Source organism: Micromesistius poutassou (genome assembly GCF_964030765.1).
Source record: "Micromesistius poutassou genome assembly, chromosome: 16".
In the NCBI taxonomy this organism is placed as follows: domain Eukaryota; kingdom Metazoa; phylum Chordata; class Actinopteri; order Gadiformes; family Gadidae; genus Micromesistius; species Micromesistius poutassou.
Window position 1 is genome coordinate 37,509 of NC_140286.1, and position 27,861 is coordinate 65,369.

Sequence of the window (27,861 nt, forward strand, 5' to 3'; positions counted from 1 at the left end):
CTGTGTGTCTGTCTGTCTGTGTGTCTGTGTGTCTGTGTGTCTGTCTGTCTGTGTGACTGCCTGTCTGTGTCTGTCTGTGTGACTGCCTGTCTGTGTGACTGCCTGTCTGTGTGTCTGTCTGTCTGTGTGCCTGTCTGTGTGACTGCCTGTCTGTGTGACTGCCTGTCTGTGTGACTGCCTGTCTGTGTGTCCGTCTGACTGCCTGTCTGTGTGACTGCCTGTCTGTCTGTCTGCCTGTCTGTGTGTCCGTCTGACTGCCTGTCTGTGTGACTGCCTGTCTGTGTGTGCGTGGTCTGGTTCATTGTGTTCTGTTGAGCTGCTCTGAGCTGAGTAAAGAGTTTCTCTGCGTTCTGCTCCTAAACCGTCCCGGTGGTTCTCCTCCCCGACGCAGGAGCTCCAGAGGCCCCGGGCGAGGGAGGGCAGGAGCCCAGTGAGGAGCCTCCCTGTCTGGGGAAGACCTCAGCCTCGGACCCGCCCGAGAACCAGGAGGAGGAGGAGAAGGAGGAGAAGGAGAAGGAGGAGGAGGAGGAGAAGGAGGAGGGGGAGGAGGAGGAGGAGGAGGAGGAGGAGGAGAGCAAACCACAGGAAGAGGTCAGAAAGATGAAACTGAATCTGGTCGGACACTGTATAGATACAGTGTAGTACAGCAGTATAGACACACACACACACACACACACACACACACACACACACACACACACACACACACACACACACACGCAGCCCCGCATATCTGTGCTCCGGCCATTGTGATAATCCGTAGATCCACTGTCGATAAACTCCTTCCGGAAAACACACACATCATGTCATGTCATGTGTGTGTTTAATGTGTAGGGTTTATTGTGTCTGTGTGTGTTTAATGTTTGTGTGTTTAATGTGTGGAAGTTAATGTGTGTTTGCTGTCTGTATGTGTGTGTGTGTGTGTGTGTGTGATGATTGGGGGTTAATGTGTGTGTGTCTAATGTGTGGGAGTTATTGTGTGTCTGATGTGTGTGTCTGATGTGTGTGTGTCTTTGTCCTGGCCCACTGGTGTGGAGCGCTGTGATATTTGGCGGCGGTTTTGTTTGAACAGAACCAGGACCTGAGCCCACAGAATGTTAATCTGCAGCCAGACCGGGAGTCTGTGTGTGTGGGTGTGTGTGTGTGTGTGTGTGTGTGTTTGAGTGCACTAGTGTGTGTGTGTGTGTGTGTGTGGGGGGGTGTGTTTGAGTGCACTAGTGTGTGTGTGTGTGTGTGTGTGTGTGTATTGTGTGTGTCTGTGCATCACAGTCTGTCTGTAACCTTCATGTACATATTTTAGCACAATATAAATGAATCTGTTTCCATCTCAACACACTGTGTAACGTAGAACTATGATCCAAATCAAAGCAGCCAGCTCACACTCCCACTCATCCCAAAAGACCGCCGAGTCAACTCTTTATTCAACTCTTTATTCAACACTTTGTTCAACACTTTGTTCAACTCTTTGTTCCTGGGCTCAGCCAGGAAACCCCAAACAGCCACCAGAGTCCTTCTGTGGTTAAACGCTTCTCAGATTATCTTCCACTCTTCCTCTCCCCAGCCTGTCCTCATCCATCCCTGAACCCAGTGTGTCACCAGGGGCTCTGATCACTACCTGAACCCAGTGTGTCACCACCAGGGGCTCTGATCACTACCTGAACCCAGTGTGGTACCACCAGGGCGGGGCTCTGATCACTACTTGTTACTTTACAAAAAGGTCTAACCCACTTTTCTATTGTGTTAGCGTTATTCAAATCAAACCAATCACAAACCATGGGGGGGGGGGGGGGCGATACCCCCCGACCCGCTGGTCTGAGGGGGGTTGGACCGTCGTTGAGTCAAAGGAATGGACGGTTTGGGGTTGGAGAGGGAGGGGCTCATAACAGGATTAAGGTGAATACACAGACCCACCTAAAGTGAGGGACAGGGAGGGGTGGGAGGGGCGGGGGGGGGGGGGTCTTCAACTCACAGTGGGGGGGGGGGGGGGTCAGAGACAGGGGGGTCAGACGGGGGGTCTGGCAGGGAGGGGGACAACAGCATGAGGCCATAAACCGTATCTAACCATCTCAAGGGCTGATTATGGTCCCACGTTCACGCAACGCAAGGAGGGTCCACACGGACGCCCTCACGTCCGTTCCGAGCGGACCCCTCCTTGCGTCCCGACCGCGAGAGGGGCCGGACGTGCGCCTCCCGAAAATTGAACCTGGAACCTTCCGTCGAGGCGACGCAGCAGCCAAGGCAAGGGCTGTGATTGGTCCGCTCACTCAAGCCCGACGCAGGAACCATAAAGGTTCACGACTGCGTCGAAGCGTCTGCGGGGCCGCTGCGTTGCGTCGACGTGGAACCATAGTGTCTCATATATGTATGAGACACTCACTCTCACTCATATATGTATGACATATATATGTATATATATGTCTCATATATGTTACAGTCGGCTGCCGCTGAGCCAGACAGCGACGCCCCGGAGCCGGCCGCAGAGGCCGCCCCGGCCCTGGACGCGCCCGGCCAGGAGCTCCCCGAGCAGGCAGAGGCAGAACTGGAGCCCCCTGCTGCAGCGGAGGCCTCAGAGCCCAGTGAGGAGGGCCCGGAGAAGGTGAGGTTTAAAGAAGGAGACGTGTTGTTGTTGTTGTTGTTGTTCTCCCAACAAGTAAACAAGTGTCTCTCTCTCTCTCGCTCTCGCTCTCGCTCTCACTCTCACTCTCACTCTCGCTCTCTCTCTCTCTCTCTCTCTCTCTCTCTCATATATTGGCTAAGCCATGCAGCATCAGGTTAATGATGATATTCTGGCATGTTCTCTCTCACTCATCTCAGGAGACCAATGAGGAGACGGCAGAGAGTGGAGACCCGCCTCCCCTAGGTAACAAGCAGCCAATCGCGTTCACGTAGGGTTCCCCATTCATGCCCCTGTGGTCCGTTGTCATGGCTGCGGTGTACGATGTGTTAACTGGTCTACTCCTCATCTGCCCAGCTCCTGAGGAGACCGCTTCGCCTGTGTCTGAAGAACTGGAGGAGGAGCAGAAGGAGGAGGAGGAGCAGAAGGAGGAGGAGGAGAAGGAGGAGGAGGAGAAGGAGAAGGAGGAGGAGGAGGAGGAGGGAGTCGTTAATGCAGACAAAGAGTCTGAGGTATGGACCGTCGTTAACAGATAAACACTGAATACACGGTATATAAACACTCAACAACATGTGATCGGTTAACCCGATTTATTCGAACCTTGATGTGAGTTAACTCCTCCTCCTCCTCCTCCTCCTCCTCCTCCTCATTTCTCCTCCAGCCAGCAGGAGGCGCTGCCCTGGAGGACGAGGCCGTCACCTCCACCACCGGGGCTGAGACAGGTAGGTCACCTCACAGGGTCAGAGGTCAGGGGTCAGAGGTCAGGGTTAGAATATTTGAATTATTAGCCGGTTTAGACCGGTTTATTAGCCGGTTTAGACCGGTTTAACAGTCGGTTTAGACCGGTTTAACAGTCGGTTTAGACCGGTTTAACAGTCGGTTTAGACCGGTTTAACAGCCGGTTTAGACCGGTTTGTAGCTGAACAGACGTGATTGGTTGATGATAACGTGTCGTGACCCCTAGCGGTGACCCCAGAGGTCGACGCCCAGCCAGACGCAGAGGAGGAGGAGGAGGAGCCAGCGGAGACGCCCAAGAAGAAGAAGAAGAAGAAGACCAAGAAGGTAGTGGAGGACACGCCCACTGTGGAGGACACGCCCCTGGAGGAGGACACGCCCCTTGCTGAAGACACGCCCCCCATCAAGAAAGGAAAGAAGGGGAAGAAGAGAAAGACAGAAGAACAGGAGCCGGTGGAGGAGGAGGAGGAGGAGAAGGAGGAGGAGGAGGAGCCTCCTGCACCTCCTGCGGAGAAGAGAACCAAGAAGAAGAAAAAGGGGAGCGTAGCGGTGGAGAAGGAGGAGGAGGTGGAGAAGGAGGAGGAGGAGGAGGAGGTGGCAGTGGAGGAAGAGGAGGTGGTCGCCACACCACCAAAGAAGAAGAAACGCAAGAAGGCGGTTAAAGCATCCGAGGAGGAGGAGGTGCCGGAGGAGGAGGCGCCGAAGGAGGAGGAGGCGCAGGAGGAGGAGGAGGAGGCGGCCGTGACTCCTGAAGCCCCTCCCAGCTCAGAGAAGAAGAAGAGGAGGAAGAGGAAGAGGGGAAAGAAAGCAGCAGGAGCAAAAGAGGAGGAGCAGGAGAAAGAGGAGGAGGAGGAGGAGGCAGAACAGGAGGAGGAGCAGGAGAAGGAGGAGCAGCAGGAGGAGGAGCAGGAGGAGGAGGAGGAGACACCGAAAGGTTCAGGTTTGTAGTGGTGTTTGAATCCTCAGTGGTTAATTTCATTCACTACATAGCGGACAATAAAATACCCAAAGTTTGAGTGAACATACGACGTTCCCTACGTGTTCCTCCCGTAGACCACAATGCAATGCGGTACTGCCGCAGATGACGTTTGGAAATGTTCAGCTTAGTGTCTATGAGTTCTCGTTTGTTCGTTCCCTACATGGTTCACTCTGTCATAAACACTATGTAGGGAAGAGTGAATAGGGAGTGAGTGAGTGAGTGAATAGGGAACGATTTCCAACACAGCTACTGTGAGCTGCTTCCCGGTCTACTGCACGCTACACAATAACAACACACTATCATTAGTGTAGTGTAGTGTGTGTACTACTGTACACACTGCTGAACCCGGCTACACAATAACAACACACTATCATTAGTGTAGTGTGTGTGTGTACTACTGTACACACTGCTGAACCCGGCTACACAATAACAACACACTATCATTAGTGTAGTGTGTGTGCTACTGAACCCGGTCTAATGCACGCTACACAATACTAACACATTAAACACAATGTCCTCTCTCTCTCTGTCTCTCTCTCTGTGTGTCTCTCTCTCTTTGTCTCTCTCTCTCTCTCTCTCTCTCTCTCTCTCTCTCTCTCTCTCTCTCTCTCTCTCTCTCTCTTTGTGTGTGTCTCTCTCTCTCTCTCTGTCTGTCTCTCTCTCTCTCTCTCTCTCTCTCTCTCTCTCTCTCTCTCTCTCTCTCTCTCTGTCTCTGTCTCTCTCTGTGTGTGTCTCTCTCTCTCTCTCTCTCCCTCTCTCCCCCTCCAGGTGTCTCTCGCCCTCGCCACGCCCTGATCTCCACCTCGTTGAGGAAGCGCTTCGGGAGGCGGAGTCGGCGTCTGAAGGCGGGGGGGAAAGCCAATCAGAGCGCGGCCGAGCCGACCGCCTCGCCGGAGCACGACGACCCGACCGTCAGGAAGAGCAAAAGGTTAGCGCTTAGCGGTTAGCGCTTAGCACTTAGCAGCCCGATGCTACGTCAACCCTACCCTACGCACATGTAGCTTAGCCTGCTAAAACCACCACCGGGGTCTCCGTAGCCAACGCTACGCTACTGACCTCTCGTCTACAGATAGCCTCATAATGTACGTTAGCGTAGCATTCTGAGGCTAGGGTTATCTACGGATAGCCTCATAATGTACGTTAGCGTAGCATTCTGTCTGTAGAAAGCCGTCGTATTAGCATGCTACTGCGTAGCGTTTAGCAGTTTAGCTTGTTGGATTAGATAACAATGAACGTTAGCGTAGCATTCCGTCTGCTAGCTGTATTAGCATGCTAATACGTAGCGTTTAGCCGGCTATGAGCTCTCGTCCGATTAGATAACAATGAACGCTAGCGTAGCATTCCGTCTGCTAGCTGTATTAGCATGCTACTGCGTAGCGTTTAGCAGTTTAGCTTGTTGGATTAGATAACAATGAACGTTAGCGTAGCATTCCGTCTGCTAGCTGCATTAGCATGCTACTGCGTAGCGTTTAGCAGCTCTTGTTGGATTAGATAACAATGAACGCTAGCGTAGCATTCCGTCTGCTAGCTGTATTAGCATGCTACTGCGTAGCGTTTAGCCGGCTATGAGCTCTCGTCCGATTAGATAATAATGAACGTTAGCGTAGCATTCCGTCTGCTAGCTGTATTAGCATGCTACTGCCTAGCGTTTAGCCGGCTATGAGCTCTCGTCCGATTAGATAATAATGAACGTTAGCGTAGCATTCCGTCTGCTAGCTGTATTAGCATGCTACTGCGTAGCGTTTAGCCGGCTATGAGCTCTCGTCCGATTAGATAACAATGAACGTTAGCGTAGCCTTCCGTCTGCTAGCTGCATTAGCATGCTACTGCGTAGCGTTTAGCAGCTCTTGTTGGATTAGATAACAATGAACGCTAGCGTAGCATTCCGTCTGCTAGCTGTATTAGCATGCTACTGCGTAGCGTTTAGCCGGCTATGAGCTCTCGTCCGATTAGATAATAATGAACGTTAGCGTAGCATTCCGTCTGCTAGCTGTATTAGCATGCTACTGCCTAGCGTTTAGCCGGCTATGAGCTCTCGTCCGATTAGATAATAATGAACGTTAGCGTAGCATTCCGTCTGCTAGCTGTATTAGCATGCTACTGCGTAGCGTTTAGCCGGCTATGAGCTCTCGTCCGATTAGATAACAATGAACGTTAGCGTAGCCTTCCGTCTGCTAGCTGTATTAGCATGCTACTGCGTAGCGCTCTGCTAGCGTCCTGACTCCTCGCTCCGACCGCTCTGAAACCAGAATCAAGCAGAGCCCTCCGGACGAGGAGAGCACGCCCACCAAGAGGAGGAGGAAGAGGAAGGGCGGAGCCAAGGAGGAGCCCGCCGCCGCCGCCGCCGAGGAGGAGGAGGTGGGGGAGCAGGAGGAGGCCCCGCCCCCCAGCGCAGCGGAGAAGAAGAAGAAGAAGAAGAAAAAGAAGGCCGCCATTGGAGGAGAGGAGGAAGGGGGCGGAGCCGACCAGGAGGAGGAGGAGGCGGCCACTCCCGAGCCCCCGGCCAAGAAGAAGAGTACGTAGTTTAAACACTGGTCATTGGTCGGTCTGTTGGTGTCACCCAGTGGCTGATGGTTCTGATTGGCTGATGATTCTGATTGGTTGATGGTTCCGATTGGCTGGATGTTCTGATTGGCTGATGGTTCTGATTGGTTGGATGTTCTGATTGGCTGATGGTTCTGATTGGTTGGATGTTCTGATTGGCTGATGGCTCTGATTGGCTGATGGTTCTGATTGACTGATGGTCCTGATTGGCTGATGGTCCTGATTGGCTGATGGTCCTGATTGGCTGATGGTTCTGATTGGCTGATGGTCCTGATTGGCTGATGGTTCTGATTGGCTGATGGTTCTGATTGGCTGATGGTCCTGATTGGCTGATGGTTCTGATTGGCTGATGGTTCTGATTGGCTGATGGCTCTGATTGGCTGATGGTTCTGATTGGCTGGTGGTTCTGATTGGCTGATGGTTCTGATTGGCTGGTGGTCCTGATTGGCTGATGGTTCTGATTGGCTGTTCCAGAGAAGACCAGACAGGCGGAGGAGGAACCGGAGGCGGAACCTGAACCCGTCAGGGTGAGAACTACGGAGGCTCTTCAGGACAAACTTCATACTGAGCTTCTCTCTCTCACTAACATAGTCTCTCTCTCTCTCTCTCTCTCTCATACTCACTCACCATACATACGTACATACGTATGTATATATATATGTATGTATATATATATATATGTATATATATGTATATATGTATGTATGTATGTATGTAATAATTGTTTCATGTATCTCTTTAAAATATTTGTCTCTGTTTTTTGTCTTTGCGTAATATAACCAATATTTGCAATTATTCTGTTTTTCTTTCCAGAAAAAGAAGTCGACCAAAAAGAAGGTTCTGGGGTGATGAGTGGATCAGTCCGGGTGCACCTGGGTCCGCCTCCAGAGAGGGCCCAGGTCAGGTACCCTCTACTTCCTGTGACCTCACTACTTCCTGTGCTTCCTGTAAGTCGTTACTATGCAACCGAGGAGGAGGAGGCGTCACTCAGCGGACTCAACAGACTGTGACGTGTTTTAAACGGACCCCCACATCCAAATCAACGGGATCCCGTGCTACATTAGGGACAATCAATCAATGTGTGTGTGGAATAATGTGTGTGTGTGTGTTCATCCGAGTGACTATAATCGTGTGTGAGTTTAGGTATGGATGTCAGGAGGACCGGGTGGAGGGGTCAAGGGGTCAGGGGTCAAAGGTCAAAGGTCAGGGCCCTGATGGGTCAGGGGCCGTCTTCTTATAATTAAGTCTTATTGCTGTCATTGCTTTGTTGTGCCAAACCAGCAGAACATCTCACTAGGGTCAGGAGAGTGTGAACCTAGGCCAAGCTGTTCTGTCGCTGTTCCCATGATGCATCAGAGGAGGGTCGGGACGGAGGCGGGTCACCTGAGGAGAAAGCAATGCATCATGGGAGACAAGACCAGCAGAAAGAGTCTTGTCCGATCTTGTCGCACAGCTTCAGAAAACCAAATCTCTCTCTTCTCAGAACAGTTGATCCCGGTCGATGTGAAACGGTGACGAAACGTGGGATTCTTTAAAAGGGGCTGAAGATTCAGATTAGCCTAGTGAACCGTAGCGTATAGCTACGGCGTATAGCTATAGAGAGCCATAGCGCGTGCCTCAAGTTAAAAAGAAAAATGTAGTTTTGTTTTGAGTTTTAGATGACCTCATGATGCATGTGATGAGGGAGTTTTAAACCATGGTTGTTGTTTTTTTAATGTTGTTTCACTTGCTGAATAGTTGTAGTGTTTACTTTTTTTAAAATGGTTTCTTTACATTCACAGCAACTAAAATGTTCAGAGGAGAATATGAACTATGCGCCCTAACCCCCACGACCTCGGAGGAGGCTGTGCCTGAGGCCGGCGTGCGTTCCTCCCCTCCACAGTGACGGCAACACACGCTGTACACTGTGTGTGTGTGTGTTCGTACAACGTGTGTATTTCAGGGCATCCTGCACACCTTTAAAGGACCTCAGGGGAATCTGTCTGCTGATCACCTGTGTGCGTGTGACTGAGCCGTGTGTGTGTGTGATAAGTTCACCAACGATTCCCTTTGACCCTCTGTGGTTTTAGTGAGACGTCACTGACTGTAGGTCTGAATTCATCGTCTATAGTGTCTGTGTTCTATTTACAAGAACACAAAGGAGATCATTCCCTGAGGTTGACGTTGAAGCCCGCAGCGAGGATCTCTCTCTCTCTCTCTCTCCATGCCTTAGTCGCCCTTAGAGCCAAAGACGGGTGCCCTCGCGGTTCAGACCCGGACTCCAGTGTTAGCTTCCAGTACCGGCGTAGCGCCAAACACTCCTACTGAATACTAGTAGATCGTCTACGTATCAAAGTCACCCAGTTTACAAGTGAAACCTTCACGTATTAACGTCGTGTTACAGAAGAAGGTTGTGTGTTTCTGCTTTCCTCGTGGTAACTTCACGTCATGTTTGTTCTGTCCTTCATTAAAACATTGAAACGCACTGCAGTCCAGTTTCATCTGATGAGAGAGTGTGTATCTGTGATGACGTCTCATTGATCACGGATTTCATTCGCAGTTTAACCCGAGACTGAATGAATGTTCCGTTTACCGTTTTGTCATTGAGACATTGGTCGGTTATCTGTCCTGCATTCACAACCATTAGGATCCCCTGAACCGTAACACGGAACTCAAATAGGAGACCTAGAATCAAACCCTTAAACCTAACACCGAGTATCAAACCCTAGAACTCAAAACAACCCTAGAACCTAATCCTAGTACCTAACCCTAGTACCAAGCCCTAGAAACTAACCCTAGTACCTAACCCTAGAACCTAATCCTAGTACCTAACCCTAGTACCAAGCCCTAGAACCTAACCCTAGTACCAAGCCCTAGAACCTAACCCTAGTACCAAGCCCTAGAACCTAATCCTAGTACCTAACCCTAGTACCTAACCCTAGAACCAAGCCCTAGAACCTAATCCTGAAACCTAACACCTAGTATCTAACCCTAGAACCAAAAACCTAACCCTTCAACCAAGAACAACCCCCTAAGACTACAATAAAAGGGTTACCGCAAACCAAACCCTGAAACGTCAACCCTCAGGAACCCCTTACCTTAACCCTCAACCCAAGCCCTGAAATGAGAGTCTACAGCAGAATGATTTCCATTTTAATGATTTTGTTTCATCACAAGCTTCATAATAAAAAAAAAAAACCCGACAGAAGGTTCTGACATGCTGTACACGGGGCACGCTCGCGGCCGGTTTACGAGAGATCAACGTTCACATCTCTGCTCGTAAAGTCAGACCCTCTTACATCTACACACTACACAATCTACAGGTTAATATTGGATTAACGTACATTTTTTTATCAAGCAAGGCTATAAGTCTGCAGTGGACCGGTTAAAGTGTCGTCATACTTCATACACACCAGAGAGTCGGCTCGGGGAAGCGTCTCCATCCCGACGGGAAAACCACGGAGCGCAAAAAAAAAAAAAAAAAGCAAAACATTGCAGGAAACAGGAACAGAACGGCGAACGTGGAGAACGTTTGTGAACATCTGGAAGAACAACGCGTGTTAGGATGACGTCTCCACGGATACGGGGTTTAGTCAAGACTAGATTAATAAACATCCTCAAAGCCCGTAGCTTAAACCTTAACACGGACGTACGCGACGCGACGCGACGTGACGTGACGGTCTGGGGCCACGTCGGAATCACATGACACACGGGCAGACGTGTAAACGATAACATGACCGACGCCGATCACATGACCCCGATGGTTTAAGGCTGGCTCCTCCTCCCCCCCCGGTCGCCGCGTCAGCGCCACCTTTCTTCTCCCTGGAGGAAGTAGTTTGTAGTTTGTTCCGGGGGCGGTCGGCGTTTTCTTCAGGGAACAACGAGACGTCACGGTCAGGGGTCGTAAAACAAAACGTGACAATAAACAAGACAACACGTCAACAGCAACATAAACACTAGCATCAGTACGTCCACTAGCATTAGCATCAGTGCGTCCACTAGCATTAGCACATCCACTAGCATTAGCATCAGTACGTCCACTAGCATTAGCATCAGTGCGTCCACTAGCATTAGCACATCCACTAGCATTAGCATCAGTACATCCACTAGCATTAGCATCAGTACGTCCACTAGCATTAGCATCAGTGCGTCCACTAGCATTAGCATCAGTGCGTCCACTAGCATTAGCATCAGTGCGTACACTAGCATTAGCATCAGTGCGTCCACTAGCATTAGCACATCCACTAGCATTAGCATCAGTACGTCCACTAGCATTAGCATCAGTACGTCCACTAGCATTAGCATCAGTGCGTCCACTAGCATTAGCACATCCACTAGCATTAGCATCAGTACGTCCACTAGCATTAGCATCAGTACATCCACTAGCATTAGCATCAGTGCGTCCACTAGCATTAGCATCAGTGCGTACACTAGCATTAGCATCAGTGCGTCCACTAGCATTAGCACATCCACTAGCATTAGCATCAGTACGTCCACTAGCATTAGCATCAGTACGTCCACTAGCATTAGCATCAGTGCGTCCACTAGCATTAGCATCAGTGCGTCCACTAGCATTAGCATCAGTGCGTCCACTAGCATTAGCACATCCACTAGCATTAGCATCAGTGCGTACACTAGCATTAGCATCAGTACGTCCACTAGCATTAGCATCGGTACGTCCACTAGCATTAGCATCAGTGCGTCCACTAGCATTAGCATCAGTGCGTCCACTAGCATTAGCATCAGTGCGTCCACTAGCATTAGCACATCCACTAGCATTAGCATCAGTGCGTCCACTAGCATCGGGTTCCGCTCCGCTCACCTGTTACACGAGCTCTTTCTCTGGGTCTGCTTTAGCCGCCAGCTCCTCGTCCGAGTCTGAAAGATAGTAAGTAAACACCTAGCTTAAACCAAGCTAACGGCTAACGCCTGGCGTACAGGCTGGCTATTGCTAGGTGTAGCCCCCGGCGCTAACGCCTGGCGTACAGGCTGGCTATTGCTAGGTGTAGCCCCCGACGCTAACGCCTGGCGTACAGGCCGGCTATTGCTAGGTGTAGCCCCCGGCGCTAACGCCTGGCGTACAGGCTGGCTATAGCTAGGTGTAGCCCCCGGCGCTAACCTGCTAGGGACTCTGGAGGGGAGTAGAACTGCCCCTCTGACGGGATGAGGGGGGCTCGGTCTACGGCATCCACGACGGACAAGAACCCTGAGAGAGAGAGAGAGAGAGAGAGAGAGAGAGAGAGAGAGAGGGAGAGAGAGAGACAGAGAGAGAGAGGGAGAGGGAGAGAGAGAGAGAGAGACGGAGAGAGAGAGGGAGAGAGAGAGAGGGAGAGGGAGAGGGAGACAGAGAGGGAGAGGGAGAGGGAGAGAGAGGGAGAGAGACAGAGAGAGAGAGAGGGAGAGACAGAGAGAGAGACAGAGAGAGAGGGAGACAGAGTTATGTTCCATTATGTTGTGTTACTGTAGTACTATAGCAGTACTCTGTAGTACTCTAGTAGTACTATAGCAGTAGTGGATTACTACTGTAGTACTATACTATAGTACTAATATATATATATACACACACACCATAGTATATCTAGCAGGACTCACTACTGCAGTACTGCTAGTATAGGTTACCAGTAATAGGACCCGTTACTGGTAACCTATACTAGCAGTACTGCAGTAGTACTGCAGTAGTACTAGTAGTACTAGGACTCACGGAGGCGGTCCTGGGCCTCCTGGGGGAGGACCTTGAAGTCCAGCAGCCAGGTCTGGAGCCAGGCCAGGATGAAGGAGGAGATGGGGAGGAGGTACCCAAAGGCCCCCTGGGACAGGAGCTGGGGGGGGGGGGGGGGGGAGAGAGAGGGGGAGAGAGGGGGGGGGGAGAGAGAGAGAGAGAGATCAAATTAAACACATTCATATATATATATACATATATACATACATATATATACATATATATATATATACACACACACACACACACACACACACACACACATCCACTAGCATTAGCGATATATATATATATTAGACACATTGCCACGGCGATAGTGGCCCCTTGTAAACATTCTCTTTGGGCCTTCAGCTCCTCCTCCTCCTCCCCTTCCTGTTTTATACACTTTTACACAAGCAAAACTATAAAATGTGTACTTTTTAAATAAAACCACTTCCTCCAGGTCTGCTGAACCTTCCTTCCGCACACACACACACACACACACACACACACACACACACACACACACACACACACACACACACACACACACACACACACACACACACACACACACACACACACACACACACACACACACACACACACCCACACCCCTTCCTACCTTTGACAGCATCACCTTGATGATGAGGAAGGCGCTGCAGACGGCGGTGGTGACCTGAGGAGACACCACAGGTGAGACCACCACCACAGGTGAGGAGACCACCACCACAGGTGAGGAGACACCACAGGTGAGACCACCACCACAGGTGAGACCACCACCACCACAGGTGAGGAGACACCACAGGTGAGACCACCACCACCACAGGTGAGGAGACACCACAGGTGAGACCACCACCACAGGGGAGGAGACACCACCGGTGAGACCACCACCACAGGTGAGACCACCACCACAGGTGAGACCACCACCACAGGTGAGACCACCACCACAGGTGAGACCACCACCACAGGTGAGGAGACACCACAGGTGAGACCACCACCACAGGTGAGACCACCACCACAGGGGAGGAGACACCACCGGTGAGACCACCACCACAGGTGAGACCACCACCACAGGTGAGACCACCACCACAGGTGAGACCACCACCACAGGTGAGGAGACACCACAGGTGAGACCACCACCACAGGGGAGGAGACACCACAGGTGAGACCACCACCACAGGTGAGACCACCACCACCACAGGGGAGGAGACACCACAGGTGAGACCACCACCACAGGTGAGGAGACACCACAGGTGAGACCACCACCACAGGTGAGACCACCACCACCACAGGTGAGGAGACACCACAGGTGAGACCACCACCACAGGTGAGACCACCACCACAGGTGAGACCACCACCACAGGTGAGGAGACACCACAGGTGAGACCACCACCACAGGTGAGACCACCACCACAGGTGAGGAGACACCACAGGTGAGACCACCACCACAGGGGAGGAGACACCACAGGTGAGACCACCACCACAGGTGAGACCACCACCACAGGTGAGACCACCACCACAGGTGAGACCACCAGCACAGGTGAGACCACCACCACAGGTGAGACCACCACCACCACAGGTGAGGAGACACCACAGGTGAGACCACCACCACAGGTGAGGAGACACCACAGGTGAGACCACCACCACAGGTGAGACCACCACCACCACAGGTGAGGAGACACCACAGGTGAGACCACCACCACAGGGGAGGAGACACAGGTCACCAAACACTACTGACACCACCTGCTTTACCTTCTGTTAGACCACACTAACGCTCTTATTTTGAAGATTTGGACGTAGCCGGCCCGCCCCTTTATGTAAATAAAGCATTTGGCTAATATAATGCGGAACTGTTGCGTTTCCTTGTCAGACCGACATGGGAGGGTCAACAGCAGGGTAACACCACCAGACCTGTGGATAATCACTCACATGTGTACAGGCTGGTGTCACTCACATGTGTCTTTCATTAGTCCCACTGTGTTAGTCCCACTGTGGGACTAATGAAGAAGGAGTATCTTATCTTATCTTATCTTAATGATTCTCTACTTCCCAGAAGCTAACGAGCGCTCTGACAGAACCAGATCTTCAGGTTCCTAGCTGGAACACCAGCCGGTAAACATCTGAGAGAACACCAGCCAGTAAACATCTGAGAGAACGGGCAGCTACAACCAGAACAATATTTATTGAGGGTAACGTGGATGATTATTTAGTTATTCAGTTAAATAATATTTAAGTAAATAACAAGCCCTTACTGTTGTATCTTTAGTTCATTGGTTCATACAGTAATACATTTATATAAAACATACAATTATGAAGGGTACATATTATAAATCAATCACTGTTTTTGTTGTATAAGAAATTATCATTTGTGAGCAGTGACCACTACAGACCACAGGGGGGCAGTAGTGTTTGGACCTGGGTTAAATTTGACACATGGAAGTGTCTTGAAAACGTTAAGAGGACTTTATGATAGAAGAGCGAGACTTAGAAAAACCGTGTCTGTCTACGTTCCGCATGTGGACCATAGATCATAGCTCCGCTCCTCCAGATGTGGAACCAGAACCAGAACCAGGGTACTGACGGCAGCCTGTACTCACAGCGATGGCCCACCAGTGGTTCAGCCGGCACACCGCGTAGGCCAGGATGAGCGACGCAAACCGGAACACAGCTAGGAGCTAGGAGAGGAAGCAAGGGAAGGAGGGGGCGGTGACGAAGAGCAAAGAAAAGACTGAATGAAAAATCTGGAAAAGCAGAATGGGATCGATCTCAAATGACGCAGAAGTCGATCTCAAATGAAGATATCTACACGTTACGATGTGTAGGAATAGAGACTCACATATATGTCGAAGAAGGAGGCGTGGTAGTCGTAGTGGAGGACCTCGATGTTGAGCTGCTTCGCAATCCCACCGTTCACCTGGTGCAGAGAAAACCAATGGTACCATGTAACATAAACCATGTCCCCATAAACCATATCCCAATAAACCATATCCCCATAATGATGTCCCCATAAACCATATCCCAATAATGATGTCCCCATAAACCATATCCCAATAAACCATGTAACATAAACCATATCCCAATAATGATGTCCCCATAAACCATATCCCAATAAACCATGTAACATAATGATGTCCCCATAAACCATAACCCAATAAACCATGCAACATAAACCATATCCCCATAATGATGTCCCCATAAACCATATCCCCATAATGTCCCAATAAACCATATCCCCATAATGATGTCCCAATAAACCATATCCCAATAATGATGTCCCCACAAACCATATCCCCATAATGATGTCCCAATAAACCATATCCCAATAATGATGTCCCCATAAACCATGTCCTATAAACCATGTCCCCATAAACATGCAACGTGTCTACTTCCTGTGTTGTTTAAATAGCTCAGACTCATAAGGAATCGAGGAGAAGCCCTTTGTGTGACATTGTACAATAATTATAATCTTTTGTTACAATAATAACAATTAAAAAAAAATGTTATTATTTATATACAGTTAAATAATAATAAAGTTTTTTTTTTTTTTTTTTAATTCAGTTTGGGCTCAGAACTCAAAAACATTTGAGCTCCGACCCCAGAGCCAACACCAAGAACGCGGTTCCCTCACGTTGAGCTCTATGATCCAGAGCAGGGAGATGAAGAGCAGGTCGAAGGTCACAAAGAGGCAGAAGGTCCGCCTCACGGCCGAGATGCACGTCTTCTCCCCGGCCTCGTACGACTCCAGCCTGGCCGTCAGAGAGCCCGCCCCCCGGCCCGTCAGCCGCGAATCAGCGCTGCTGCTGCACCGGCTATCCATGTCTGACCACGCCCCCCCTGTCCCGGTCGGCTCCGCCCCCCCTCCCTCCCTCCCTGCTGCTGCTGCTCAATATTATTCAGTGGGTTCCCAAAGTGGAACGCGGACCGGTCTCATTGGCTATTGGTCGTCGCCCAATGTATATCCGCCCAGTTTTCTTAAGAGACGCCCACACGACCTTTTAAGGAAACTTGCTGTCCGGTCTCGTCACCGCGACTCATCACCACGGTGACGACATCATCACCGCCTCTGGAAGAGAGAACAGAGAAAGAAACGTGGATATGAAGCTAGATATTATATATATGTATATATATATATATATCTTATAAAGCTAGATATAATATATATATATATTTATAGCTTATAAAGCTAGATATAATATATATATATACACACATATCTTATAAAGCTAGATATAATATATATATATATATATATATATATATATATATATATATACATATCTTATAAAGCTAGATATAATATATATATATATATATATATATATATATATATATATATATATATATATATATAGCTTATAAAGCTAGCAACAAAGCTGTAGCAACATGACAGCAGGAACAGGGAAACTAGCTTGTTGACTTTACTCATAAAATGGATTTTATGAGACACACCGACGGCGGAGTCGACCACGCAGGGCGACCGCCAGCTCGTCAGGAGCGGTCAGGGTGAGGCGCCTCGGGAATCGAACCAGCAACCTTCTGGTTACCAGCCAAGCCGCTCCACCTCCTGAGCCACATGCAGCCCACTACGTACGGCATGTCGGACACCTCACAGAGGTACTCACTGATTCCGTACCGTGATGGGTCAAGTTAATATCCGATTGACACATAGTAGTTCAAGTCTCCTCTCCTGATTGGTCGGATCGAACCGTAAATCGGCCGCATCGCGTTTCAAATGATTTCCCCCGTCAACGTGAAAGTCATTTGTACGTCAGCGTCTACCCTGACCGACGTGAGACGGAGTCTGCACTGGTCCTAAACACAGAGGCCTTGGGGAGCCTGGCGGAGCTCGGACCGCCAGCAGTACTGTAGTAGTACTACAGTACTGTAGTAGTACTACAGCGAACAATGCAATTGCTTTTAAACAACAGTTAGAGTTAGGCGCGGAGTGATACTGAACTCTGTAAACTGAACGGGCGTCATAGCTGTGTGTATACGCTCAATATACAACAGTTGGGAACCAACCAGTTGAAACGATTTAATAAAAAATATATATATATATTATTATTATTATATATTTTTTTTTAATAGAAATTGCAGAACAGCTGGATTCATATCTGGACATTATTTTCTATTTGACCATTTTGTGTATATTTTTTAATGGGAAATTTCAAAGTTCTCATTTACAAAGTGTTCTTTTTTGGAGAGAAATTAAGAATAAATGCATCATGTTTTCAAACTCAAAAATAATCGTTTGAATAATCGAGATTTCAATATTGACCAAAAATAATCGTGATTATGATTTTTTTCCATAATCGAGCAGCCCTAGTAGCAGTACTACAGTACTAGGACTCACGGAGGCGGCCCGGTTACCGGTAACCTATACTAGCAGTACTGCAGTAGTACCAGCAGGGAGCCGGGCGGTGGACCTCCTGCCGGCCCGCCGGGCCCCGCTCCGGAGCCGACTGTTCGGCTCCGAGCTGACCGCTCGGTTCCGGTCTGGCTGGGAGGAGGTCCACCGCCCCGGACAGAGGAGACCTGAACCGGGTCCCTGATGTCTCTCAGAAGGCCCTGGTGGTGAAACACGAGGAACCACGAGACTGGGAGGAGGAGAAGAGAAGTGATCCATCAGCTGGCGGCCTCAGAGGAGGAAGTGGTCCAGTCTTGTGTTTTACAGGGGGCCATTTTGATACAGCATCATATAAAAAACAGGTTCCTTCCTGGTTATAACTGTAAAGGACCGTATTCCACTAACCATTAACCAGACCGACCAGGGTTTACTCCCGGCAAGGGCAAGCGAGAGTCGAACCACAGCGACAGTGTGACAGACACAAGGACCGACTGGTATGACCAACAAACCGTAATCAACAGTTTCTCCGCATGGTTTCCTGCGCCATAACCGACATCCTGAAGCTAAGTCAATAAAGAGCAGCGTGTGACTCTGTAGTCATAAGCTCAGACTGCTGCTGCTGCTGCTGCCGGCCCCACTGTCACAGAGACACATCCTCTCTGCCCTGCCTCGTCTGGCTCCAGAAGACACACGGCCACACGGCTAATATTAAACACACAGAGGAACCGGTTGGTTGAGTTGCAGCCTCACCCCAAATCACAGACACAAGCACCAAGAAGATCCGGAATCTCTGCTGTTTTGGATTCACTAATAATAATCACTCAGTCAGTCACGTCTATATAAAGTGAGGTACAGTGAACATAGAGACGGGTCGTTAAGGAGCAGGTAGGGGTGAGACAGTACAGAGACGGGTCGTTAAGGAGCAGGTAGGGGTGAGACAGTACAGAGACGGGTCGTTAAGGAGCAGGTAGGGGTGAGACAGTACAGAGACAGGTCGTTAAGGAGCAGGTAGGGGGGTTAGACAGTACAGAGACAGGTCATTAAGGAGCAGGTAGGGGTGAGACAGTACAGAGACAGGTCATTAAGGAGCAGGTAGGGGGGTTAGACAGTACAGAGACAGGTCATTAAGGAGCAGGTAGGGGTGAGACAGTACAGAGACAGGTCATTAAGGAGCAGGTAGGGGTTAGACAGTACAGAGACAGGTCATTAAGGAGCAGGTAGGGGTTAGACAGTACAGAGACAGGTCATTAAGGAGCAGGTAGGGGTTAGACAGTACAGAGACAGGTCATTAAGGAGCAGGTAGGGGTGAGACAGTACAGAGACAGGTCGTTAAGGAGCAGGTAGGGGTGAGACAGTACAGAGACAGGTCGTTAAGGAGCAGGTAGGGGTTAGACAGTACAGAGACGGGTCGTTAAGGAGCAGGTAGGGGTTAGACAGTACAGAGACAGGTCATTAAGGAGCAGGTAGGGGGGTTAGACAGTACAGAGACAGGTCGTTAAGGAGCAGGTAGGGGTGAGACAGTACAGAGACGGGTCATTAAGGAGCAGGTAGGGGGGTTAGACAGTACAGAGACGGGTCATTAAGGAGCAGGTAGGGGTGAGACAGTACAGAGACAGGTCGTTAAGGAGCAGGTAGGGGTGAGACAGTACAGAGACGGGTCGTTAAGGAGCAGGTAGGGGTGAGACAGTACAGAGACGGGTCATTAAGGAGCAGGTAGGGGTGAGACAGTACAGAGACAGGTCGTTAAGGAGCAGGTAGGGGTGAGACAGTACAGAGACGGGTCATTAAGGAGCAGGTGGGGTTAGACAGTACACAGACAGGTCATTAAGGAGCAGGTAGGGGGGTTAGACAGTACAGAGACAGGTCATTAAGGAGCAGGTAGGGGTGAGACAGTACAGAGACGGGTCATTAAGGAGCAGGTGGGGTTAGACAGTACAGAGACAGGTCATTAAGGAGCAGGTAGGGGTGAGACAGTACAGAGACGGGTCATTAAGGAGCAGGTAGGGGGGTTAGACAGTACAGAGACAGGTCATTAAGGAGCAGGTAGGGGTGAGACAGTACAGAGACGGGTCATTAAGGAGCAGGTAGGGGTTAGACAGTACAGAGACAGGTCGTTAAGGAGCAGGTAGGGGTGAGACAGTACAGAGACTAGGGTAGGCTATGGTCATGACGTCACTCTTCGACGTGAACCCTGTTGTTGGTGTCCTGTGTTTCAGGGTTAAAGCTTTGGGCCGTTGAATGTGTTCACTACCACACAGGTCAGTAAGACCTGTGCAGAGGGTCCGTCATGAGAGGCTGAGGGGTCATTTAGGCATCAGACCGAGGGTCTCCGGTAGAAGACATCCATGATCTCACACACACACACACACACACACACACACACACACACACACACACACACACACACACACACACACACACACACACACACACACACACACACACACACGCACACATCAATGCACCAATGATGTCATGGACGCCACAACGCAGCATGTAGTCTAAACGGGAGCGTCACCAATCACAGCGCGCTGTGAACGTAACAATAACACTAACATGACTGATCATGCTGGATTGCGGTTCGGCGTCTCCATGTCATGACAGCGCGGCGACATGGTTCAGGCGTCCGCGACACAGAGCATTACCCCCCCCCTCATTACCCCCTCCCTAAAGCAGCTCCTACCTTCAGGTGTGTAGCGGCAGGTCGGTCTCAATGTGTCCCAGTTGTGTTCATAACCCGCGGACACCAGTGTCGAGGCTCGCTCGGGGACTCGAACACACAACACTGACCGTAGAAAACAAGCGAAAGCGGCGAGTCATCCGCCGTGCTGCTGACCGGGGGCGGGGGGGGGGGGGCGGGCGCTGACGGAGCGAGGCATCATGGGAGATGTAGTCCTTCTGACGCTGACGGAGCGGGGCATCATGGGAGATGTAGTCCTTCTGCCGCTGCTGACGGAGCGGGGCATCATGGGAGATGTAGTCGTTCTGTCGCTGCTGACGGAGCGGGGCATCATGGGAGATGTAGTCCTTCTGCCGCTGCTGACGGAGCGGGGCATCATGGGAGATGTAGTCGTTCTAACGCAATAGAGCGCAACAGTGTGGTTCCGGAAGTAAAAATCCCATTCATTTTCATCATAGAGATTTTGATTCATAGCCATAATGTCGTAACCATCCAAATGATACGTACCACGCGCCGTTATATTGTGAATCTATCGTTTTTTGCTCCTGTAGAAGCCACAAGTTAAACGGGGGAACGTCTAGTTTTTTTTTTTTTAGAAAAACACGTTTTATTCGCGACGTCATTGAAACCACTACACTACCCATAAATCCTGAAGTGTGACACGACGTCTCTGATTGGTGGAGCTCACTGTTGCTCACTGTTCCTCACTCGTTCACAAAAACAATGTACACAGTCTTGTACCTTCGCCTTTTCTTCCGTTTTCCAAATTCCTTTTTGCCCCCGAATCAAACGTTTTCTGGTTACGATTATATAAGGATTTTACGAAAAGTGGACGGTGGAAATGAATGGGAAATTTACTTCCGGAACCAGAGCTGTTTAAAAAGGGGGCCCCCTTTTTGGATAGCATCATAATGGTGCTATCCATTGGTATGGTACGCGCGCCCGTACCAGTCGTAAGGTGTAAACCTCCCAGCGTTCTTGCGGCATTTCACGGAGGAACGCACCCTTTCTGTCGGTCCCACTCGGATTTCTGAGAGTAGACCGAGTTCAGTGAGGCAAACAAAAACGAAAATGGCTGCGCCCGTGAAGAGATTTATTCTCTTTGTATTTGTAACATGGTTATGTCATTTTAATGTTGATTTAATTTATCGCCCCCCAGCCATGACATAGCCACCCACCCCCCCCCCCCCCCCCCTCCTGGGTGTAGCCCACCCAGCTCAGCTTTAACACAAAACCAATCTGACTGTTGTCGCCCCCTGCTGGTGGTTTCATGACCTCGTTAAAACGGACCAGAAGGGGCAGCCTGCAAAGGATAACTTTTAACTAATATTTGAGAATATTCAATGGGCATTAATCAAATAAAAAGGCTTAAAGTCAACATAGATCATTGTAATCATCTTTAATTCTCTTTTAGGTAACACGCATGCGTCAACATGATTATACTTCAGTAAATATTGTTTTGAGAGCCTTTGTTCTTGTCCTCTAATACATACATAATACTAATTCCAAACCTTTTCACTTCGAGACACAAAGGAGACATCTGGGGTCTCCCCGGGACCTAAACTTAACAAGAATAAGAAATGTATTTATCTCATGATGAAAGTACATCACAGCCATAATCCAATGTGCTGAAGTGTGTGTTAAGTTCACATAAGAATTTGCACAATTAACTTGAAAAATGAGGACAAAGAAGCAGTGAGTCAATACACTCAGTGTTCCAGCTGGAGTGTGGACAAGCATATAAAGAACACAGAACAACAGAAACAAAATCACCATCAGGGTAATAAATGTTCATTTTAACATTGTGATCTAGAGTGAGTGAAGCACAGAAGTCTCATTCAATGTTATCTCAGCCAGAGAGCGAACAGGTTGTCAGGTCCAGGTTAACGAGGAGAGAAAGAGAGAGAGAGAGTGCAGCTCAGTTGCCGAACAGCAACTGAGCTGAACAAACACTCCTCTATTTGAATTAGGAAAATTAATTCACATATTTATGCATTTTTTTATGCATTTTACTCAATAACAATTGGTGACCCAATTCTATCAATTTCATTACTCTGTTAATTCTCATCAAGAGCATCCTTGTTATTAAATCAGAGATAAAGCTTTAATATGTTAAGCACATGTTATTAAATAATAATAATAAACTTTATTTGTATGGCACATTTCATACAATGATTGTAGCTCAAAGTGCTTTACATCAATAGTATAAAAGACAGTATAAGGCAAGCAGCAAGCAAGTACAGTTCATCTAGTAGGAAAAGCATAAAACAATAATCAACATCATATCAGATCCTAGTGTTCTAATAGGCTACTTGAGTAACCATAATCTAGTTACAAACAAACATAAACATATTAAGTGCAGCGTAAGATTCTTGAGTTACCATAATCTCGTTACAAATGGACCCAGTACCCTTTCCGCTGGTAGAGGCACAAACCAGTGGACTGTTCCGCCCCCGCATCTAGAGCAGTTGGGCTCCGCGGGCGACCATCCCCGTGGTTACCGCCTTCTCCCTCATGTGCAGGAGGTTTCTCGATGGTAGCTCCAGGTAGCCAGGTAGCGTGGCCTCTGACTTCTCTCCCTCTATGAGGCCCCGGCGTCGGTGTCAGCATTGGAACTGAAAAAGTCGGATTGGTGCATCCCTAAGCCTGGACGTCCTGGTAAGGTTTTAATTAAAGCTTCACAGGCCGGACCGAGGCCGACTGCGCACTTGGCTCTACACCTGAACTGATACTCTTCATTAGTCTGCAAGCCGGACACCATGACATCTCCATTGCTTGCCTTGCTCTCAATTTGTTGATGCCAAACATCGTCTCCATGGACACAGAACTCAACAGTGTAGTGGGTGACAGTTGTCAACCCAAATCGAGGTGGGGAAATATTCAGTGTTACACTGTTATGGGTTATGTCACCTGGGATCATCTCTGGCTTCGAAGGTGGTTCAAAGTTGTCGGTGACTAAAGAGCCATCCTTGTAGAGGTGGAGAGTTGCACCTTTATTCTCATCATCTCTTATCGCAGCTGTTAGGAACCTGATGCTTTTGTTCTCTTTGTTGGCCTTGGCAAAATCTTTGAAGAGCTTTATTTTCTCGTGCGTTACATTTGAGTTGAACCATTGTTCCTTTTCCGGAGCATAAGCACATGACACGTCGTCTGGGTGGGTTTCTTCTGAGTATTTGGACAGAGCTGAAAAGTAAGGGTCTGGGGTTTCCAGGGAGGTAAAGACAAAGCACACTGAGTGTGGTATATCTCCACTGTGGATTTCCTGTTGCAGAGTGTTGCGACTGGTGACGATCGTCATGTTGGACATTTTGTCAATCAGAGAGCTGATGATTTTGATTTCTTTCTCTTTGCAATCCATCCACTCATTCAGTTCATCACTTTTGAAGGGAGAAGAATGTACCTTTTTCAGGATCTTTACAAGAACACTTTCCTCCTCTTCTCCTCCGCGGATCAATGGGAGTTTACTTGCCATAATATTCTGGAATGCCAGTTTATACTGAGAAACCAATTCTTTTAAAACTTTCACCTTTTTGCTAATCTGTGGGAATTGCTGGGATGTTGTGCATCTTTCTGCGTCGTTGCATCTCCTTTCCAGCTCACTGAGGTCCTCCAGGACATTCTGAGCATCCCTGACTAATCTATCACTAATCTGTCGAACCAGTTGAGCAGCAGCAGCAGAATCTAGAGCCTTCAGTGGCAATAACCAGACCTTCTGAGGCACTGCGTTCTCTCCGTTGGGTCCCATTAGCTTAGGTAGGCTTTGATAGACTTCTACGGCCTCATGAAAAGACATAGGGTATTTCTCAAGGTTAAAGTCCCCATGGAACTTGCAGAAGAACTTGTCAACATTTGCAAGGTCCTTGTCTGCCTTGTTACAGTCTATCTCCAAGGCGGCCTTCTTGATCAGTACCTTTAGATTGCCCTCGATGTTTTGCCGATCTTCCTTTTCTGACACCTCACGGTCAAACACAAAGAAGGCTTGTGCCCCATAAAGGATTCCTGTCACTACGTGTGTTGCTAGTTTTGACTCAAACACATATGGATGCTTCACATTACCTCTGCCAACGTGATTCATTGACAGCTCTTTGAACTTGGTGGTGGTTTTGTATTTTAGTGTCACTCTAGCCTGATTTCTGGAAATTTTTGAATCTTTGAGAAATTTAGCAGAGCCTTCTACCTCAACCAGTCCACACAGAAAACTGGCTTTCAGTGATCCTCCAACATTCAATGCAGAAGATTTGTCTTCGATGGAGTCAGATTCAACTATCGCAAAGTCACTGTTGGGTTGGGGTCTTTCATCTGCTTTCTCTAAGGCTTCCCGGTCCCAAAGTGTCAGAGCTTCAGAAGAAGACAAAGAGAAAACAAATCAGAATCCGAGCTCAGAGGAATACATACAAAACGTATACATTTTCTTTATGTATCAGCGTATGGTTTCCTACTGTAAGTGAATGCTCTACTAAGAAAGCTGCAAGGTCACCCTTGAAAGGAGATGTTATCTCAATGTGTTATATACCTGGATAAATAAACGTTAAATAAAAATAAATGTAGGTGTGGAATGGTCCTGATGTGGGATGATATAGGCTGGTCTATATTCTGAACACATCACTGCTTTAACTACTAGAAGACGGCATCAGAGAGCCCTGCTCTCAGGTTGTTAATACTCACTCTTTTGAGTACAGCAATGATCACAATAATGACCTTTTTATTGTTTACAATTTATTTCAACTATTATATTGATATCCTAGGATTTCTTAGTAATTGTTACAAACCTTTAAGGACAAAACAAACTATACTATAATATCAAACATGATATACCATAATATACAGTAAATATGATATAGCCATGATAGTAAGTAAATGAGTAAGTAAGCGAGTAAACTATTTCAATATTATTCTTGCTTGTAAAGAATCAACGAGGCTCATGGGTAGTGTAGTGTGGTGGACAATGGAGTAATGGATAATTGTGAGCTCTGCTTGTCTTAAGTGGACCTAATTAAATGGAAATGAGGTCCATATTATCTTGGTCAGCCTCCTGTGCGTTGCCACTGTCTTTGTCACAGTATATCTCAGTCAGCCTGAATACAGGGCCTTCCATATTAAATCCACGCTGACAACCCAACTGTGATGTTTAAAAGACCACCCTCTGAAAAGTATCTTCAGCGAGGGATCAGACAAGCTCCTGATAGCTGTGTTGTGTGCTCTCTCTGCCAGCTGAATTAAATCAGCTTCAATGCTCAGCTATAACAAGAAGTTATTTTACCTTCACAAGATCATTTCCACCACAGTAGCAGATATTATGGAAACGAGTGGAGGTTACGACATAAATTGCATATTTTCTGCAATTAATATGATTAAATAATCTCTTCTCTTCTCATCAATTAGGCCTATGAACCTATGTGATATGGTTTGGCTGTAATTGTTGATAAAACCATATTCAAATAGGGTTTTCCAGGTCTATTGGAGTTAATATTAGCTAATATTTATATTAATAACATCCATAATGACATGTGGCCCGATCCGCATCGATTTCACCACACGTGAATTAAAATAACGACAACAAGAGATCTCGTGTCTCCGTTATATCGTATTTACCGGGGATCAGTTTGTCGCTGCGACAGTCGTAGAGCATCCCCAGACCGAAGGGCCGGCCCAGCGCTGCCAGCTCTACCGTCTGACCACCGTCCACCGCCATCTGAAAACAGTGCTTCAGCAAATTGTGCCTTCTTGTAAGGTAGAATATCTGTATGAAATATAAAAAGATAAAAGATAAAAGTCATTATATTCCTCCCAATATAATAACAAAGATATTTATTAAAATACTAGGGTGAATTCATATTTTGCTGGAAAATGCATTTCCTGCAGAAAATGCAGTGAGTGCTGTGAGTGTGGTGAAAATATGTTTTAGTAAAGCCACATAGTTTAAGACGTAAAGAAATGTTAAATGGCTTAAATCAAGTGAAAAATAAATAAATATATTTTTTCAAGGTGTGACTGACTTTAGCCACTAATTCCATTAGAGTGTTGCTCTATACCAGGCGCGTGCCGTCCGTATGGGCAGGTGGGGCGGCCAACTACTTGCAAAAGCATGCTCCCAAATAAATAGTTTGTAAATCATTGCTCCAAGTCTATTTTTAATAATGTGATTGTCACATTAACTATCTATAGTCTCTGTAGGCTTTCTGACTATTGTTGGTCTGTTGACATCACGTTTTGGATGATGGTGGTGGACGTGGTGGGCGGCGGTTCTAGCTGAGTTCAACGTCTCATCATGTTGGGGCAGGGCAGCTCTCACACAGCTTCTGTGACGGCACCTTCTCAGCGAGCAGGGCCGCCTGCAGCCGCAGGGGGCGCCAATGTGCCAACTCCCCCCACAAGTGGTCGATAATATATATAATATAATATGATCGATAATAGAAAACCACTTCGCGGCGCGGATGATTCTTTTTTTTTCTTCTCGTGTGCTCGTGCCGCCCTAAAGAGTAGACGCCGCATAATTGGCTGCTGGGCGCAAGAAATGCGGCCGCCATCCTGTTGCGTAGCGGCAGAAGACACAAGATGATGAAATGGATCGATAGTACGGTCACGGACAATCCGTTCCCGACGTAAACCGCGCTGAAACTCCTCTTCCCATTGGCTCAAAACGAATAGCCATCTTTGGTATTTAAAACTTTTAACGTGTGTGTGTGTGTGTGTGTGTGTGTGTGTGTGTGTGTGTGTGTGTGTGTGTGTGTGTGTGTGTGTGTGTGTGAAATACAAAGTAGGCTACTAAAATTTTATGTACTAAAAGTACATAAAATACAAAGTGACGCACCTGGTTGTATCGGTCTGGACCAGGTCCAGGTTCAGCCTTCAACACAGAGACCAGACCAGCTCCGGTTAGACCTCATGAAAAACTGTTAAATATCACACTTGTAATAACATAAATCACAATGAAACTTGAAGTAAAATCCACAACAGTTAGGGTCCACATCATCACAAAACAACCGCTTCTAACGTTAGTTATGGGGCTGATAACCACTGATTACGTCCATTCGATAACGTTCCAACCGGGTGCACAGAATCAGCACCACAACAACTTTATTGTATTCGGTGTCAATACAACTGATCAGAGAACGTTTCTGTCCTACCTTGGCTGTCCCGGCTGCAGGATGTGAGCTCCGTCTCTCTACGGTGCCTCTTAAAGCTGAGCTGGGTGGAGGAGGGGGGGGGGGGGGGGGGGGGTCACACCATTTACAAGAAATGCTCCGGTTTCTCTCTCCACCCTGTAGATGAACAAGGCAAG

The 27,861-nt window shown here is 48.3% G+C and overlaps 3 protein-coding genes across 3 annotated transcripts in view; 1 reads left to right on the plus strand and 2 right to left on the minus strand.

Moving 5' to 3' along the window:
• Positions 1-7,721, plus strand: part of LOC311361190 (uncharacterized protein) — a gene marked incomplete at both ends in the record, with an annotated part of 10,027 nt that extends 2,306 nt beyond the window's left edge. Inside the window, 10 exons of the mRNA XM_084481396.1 lie at positions 392-591; positions 2,435-2,596; positions 2,815-2,860; positions 2,972-3,126; positions 3,276-3,336; positions 3,579-4,289; positions 5,097-5,256; positions 6,578-6,843; positions 7,347-7,399; positions 7,686-7,721. Coding sequence (XP_084337522.1) covers positions 392-591; positions 2,435-2,596; positions 2,815-2,860; positions 2,972-3,126; positions 3,276-3,336; positions 3,579-4,289; positions 5,097-5,256; positions 6,578-6,843; positions 7,347-7,399; positions 7,686-7,721 — 1,850 coding nt within the window. The remainder of the gene's footprint in view (positions 1-391; positions 592-2,434; positions 2,597-2,814; positions 2,861-2,971; positions 3,127-3,275; positions 3,337-3,578; positions 4,290-5,096; positions 5,257-6,577; positions 6,844-7,346; positions 7,400-7,685) is intronic.
• A 2,268-nt stretch (positions 7,722-9,989) lies between these two features.
• Positions 9,990-20,737, minus strand: stard3nl (STARD3 N-terminal like). The gene is made up of 9 exons (XM_084481387.1): positions 20,583-20,737; positions 16,181-16,615; positions 15,389-15,466; positions 15,150-15,227; positions 13,175-13,228; positions 12,553-12,670; positions 11,971-12,057; positions 11,674-11,729; positions 9,990-10,719 (listed from the first exon to the last, which is right to left on the minus strand). Exons 2-8 carry the CDS (start codon positions 16,367-16,369, stop codon positions 11,677-11,679), a joined length of 657 nt encoding a protein of 218 aa, XP_084337513.1. The 5' UTR covers positions 16,370-16,615; positions 20,583-20,737; the 3' UTR covers positions 9,990-10,719; positions 11,674-11,676.
• A 1,878-nt stretch (positions 20,738-22,615) lies between these two features.
• Positions 22,616-26,315, minus strand: LOC311361168 (stonustoxin subunit alpha-like). The gene is made up of 2 exons (XM_084481378.1): positions 26,172-26,315; positions 22,616-24,917 (listed from the first exon to the last, which is right to left on the minus strand). Exons 1-2 carry the CDS (start codon positions 26,269-26,271, stop codon positions 23,161-23,163), a joined length of 1,857 nt encoding a protein of 618 aa, XP_084337504.1. The 5' UTR covers positions 26,272-26,315; the 3' UTR covers positions 22,616-23,160.
• Between the last annotated feature and the right edge of the window lie 1,546 nt (positions 26,316-27,861).